Below are 2,500 nucleotides of genomic sequence, written 5' to 3'. Positions count from 1 at the left end.
GGTAACACGAGCCAGGCTAAAACAGCAAGACATTTAACTTTTGTCCTCTGCAAAGGTGAACTGGGGGGGGAAAGTGGGGGTCTTAGACAAAGTACAAGGATGTTTGGAGAAATGGAAATGGTTGCTCCCTTAATTGTGACATGAGGAGCACACAATCGTAATTAATAATCTGGTGGCATCCTCTTGATGCCATGAACTCGCTTGGGTTTGACCTCCTGATGGACTTCTTGGCAACATTCAGAGGGAAATGGTGAACTATTTTTGGGACAAATTACAGTTGTCCCTCAAGCAGTTATTTCTGTTTTTCAAAAGATGGCAAGGACCAACATTTGATCAGCAGAGGAGGCACTTATCGACTACAGTTCAGCCAGAAACTGCTGACAGGACCAAATGACCTGGTGTAGAGCCCACTGACTTATGCTATTTCAAGTGGAGTCAGTCATTTGGGTTTGGGCATTGCTTTTTTTCGAAAAGGATAATAAGCAACTTGTGTGGACTGTCATCTTTTTAATGTTTTGGGACTTTTTCATGATTGGTGGGCTGTAACATTATCATCTCTTCATTGGTTACTTGAGGAGCCAACAGTGTTTGGAAATGACACCTCTGGTGTCACAGGCTTGCTCTTGACATATCGTTGCAGAGGCAGGTTGTAATTAACAGAATTCAGAGGCAGTAGCCTCTTTCTTAGAAATGAAATCTTTTGGGTATGTGAAAAGGTTACTCGACAAGCGAGCACATAGAGTAAATACAAAATAGGACAGGCAACGCATGCTGTAAAAGTAAGGTTTCTCCAAATACCCTAATTGTGCCTTCTCTGCTAGAATCATGTCACACTAATCCCCTGCTAGACTTTGGAGAGCTTTGGTTATGGGGAAGGTAATATACAGAAACTTAGTGAAGGTGTTGCGTAAGAACACTTTGAAAGGCACTTTTTGAGAGACTAACTAGGAATTGAGACTCAAACTAAAGCAGTATGGAGAGTTCTATACAGATCTCAATTAGCTTAAAGAACTGGTGACCTTCAGTGGAGGATCTTGCATGGTGCTTTTGTTAATGAGGTATCATCTGTGAGAAATCCTGCAAAAAGTGGCAAGTGTCTATTTTTGTATGAAAGAAAAACCATCTGCCACTGTTAAAGGATTGTGAAAGACTTTCTCCTTTATTTAAAATCTTAAGTGTTCTGTTTTTTCCCCTGGGGGGGATGTTCACCAAATATGGCTTCATACTTGGATTCGCTTACAATCAGAGACAGAAATCAACGTATTACTCTAATTATTGGTCAAGCCAAGCTCGCATCGACATCAGCAGGAAAAACAAAGCACAGCAGAACACAGGAGAGGATGTTGAACCAGTTTTTTAAGAATTTAATTCAAGTCAAGACCTATCCCAGATTTACATTTTTATAAATGAATGAGTGCAGTCGATGTTTTTGAAGATCAATTGTGCTGTGATGGTGCTCTTTGTTCTGTGATGGATGATGAAATACTCTTTGCTCCCTTTCTGGAATAATTGATGCTTGTTTTATAATGGATGGATAGTGAGAATTGTCTTTTTTTGTGGTGTTTATATTTGTCTTTTCAACAAATTCTTTCTCTCTGCTCTCCTCTCTCTCTCTCTCTCTCTCTCTCTCTCTCTCTCTCTCTATCATTATTGTTTGCAAACCCAAACCACATATATATATATATTCAGATACACTGATACATATGACTATACGTACATCCATGAATAAAAATACATTAAAACACCCTCTCACCCTATTATACACACACAGCAGACACATACATTGTTGCATCCCCAATCCACTTATGCATAAAAACACACAAACACACACTCTCTCATCTATGAATAAATACACATTAATGTACACAAAACTCAAACTCTATTTCTGTATCTGACACACACATTTAAATAAAGACAATCATTTCTCCCTGGATTTCTCTATTTCTCACATAATATGTTTGTGTGTGTGTGTGTGTGTGTGTGTACACAATACACTTGATAAAATGCTCTCTCTATCTCTCAAACACACAGCCCCATACACCAAACCGATGGTGACGTTAACGCCGAACTCGAACCTGCGGCCCGGTGACGAGGTGGAGCTGACCTGCATGGCGTACGGCGGCTACCCGGAGGCCGAGGTGGTGTGGCAGGACGGGGCGGGGCACAACCTGACGGACAACGTGACCGTCTCGCAGGTGGCCACGGAGCTGGGCCTGTTCAGCGTACGCAGCGTTCTCACGGTGATGCTGGAGCCCGACAGCACCTACCACTGCCGTGTCACCAACGAGCTGCTGAGAGACGATGGCCACGCGTCTGTCACCATCACAGGTGAGTGTGTGTGAGTATGTGTGTGCGCACACACACACACACACATGTCTGTGTGTGTCACTGTGCGTGTATTTGAGAAACAGAGATGAGTGCATGACTTGTTAATATACGTATCTGAGTGTTTGGTGTTTATGTGTGTGTGTGTGTGTGTCTGATGCTTTCACTCATAAAT

At 42.2% G+C, this 2,500-nt stretch overlaps 1 protein-coding gene across 1 annotated transcript in view; it reads left to right on the top strand.

Annotated features, from left to right (window-relative positions):
* Positions 1-2,500, top strand: part of cd276 (CD276 molecule) — a gene marked incomplete at its 5' end in the record, with an annotated part of 125,789 nt that overhangs the window by 34,783 nt on the left and 88,506 nt on the right. Inside the window, one exon of the mRNA XM_080840261.1 lies at positions 2,032-2,328. Within this exon, the coding sequence (XP_080696387.1) occupies positions 2,032-2,328 (297 nt within the window). The remainder of the gene's footprint in view (positions 1-2,031; positions 2,329-2,500) is intronic.

The sequence above is a fragment of the Sprattus sprattus genome (assembly GCF_963457725.1).
Source record: "Sprattus sprattus genome assembly, chromosome: 6".
Classification (NCBI taxonomy): Eukaryota; Metazoa; Chordata; class Actinopteri; order Clupeiformes; family Clupeidae; genus Sprattus; species Sprattus sprattus.
The sequence above is the reverse complement of the archived record's forward strand: the minus strand, read 5'-3'. Positions and strand labels throughout refer to the sequence as shown.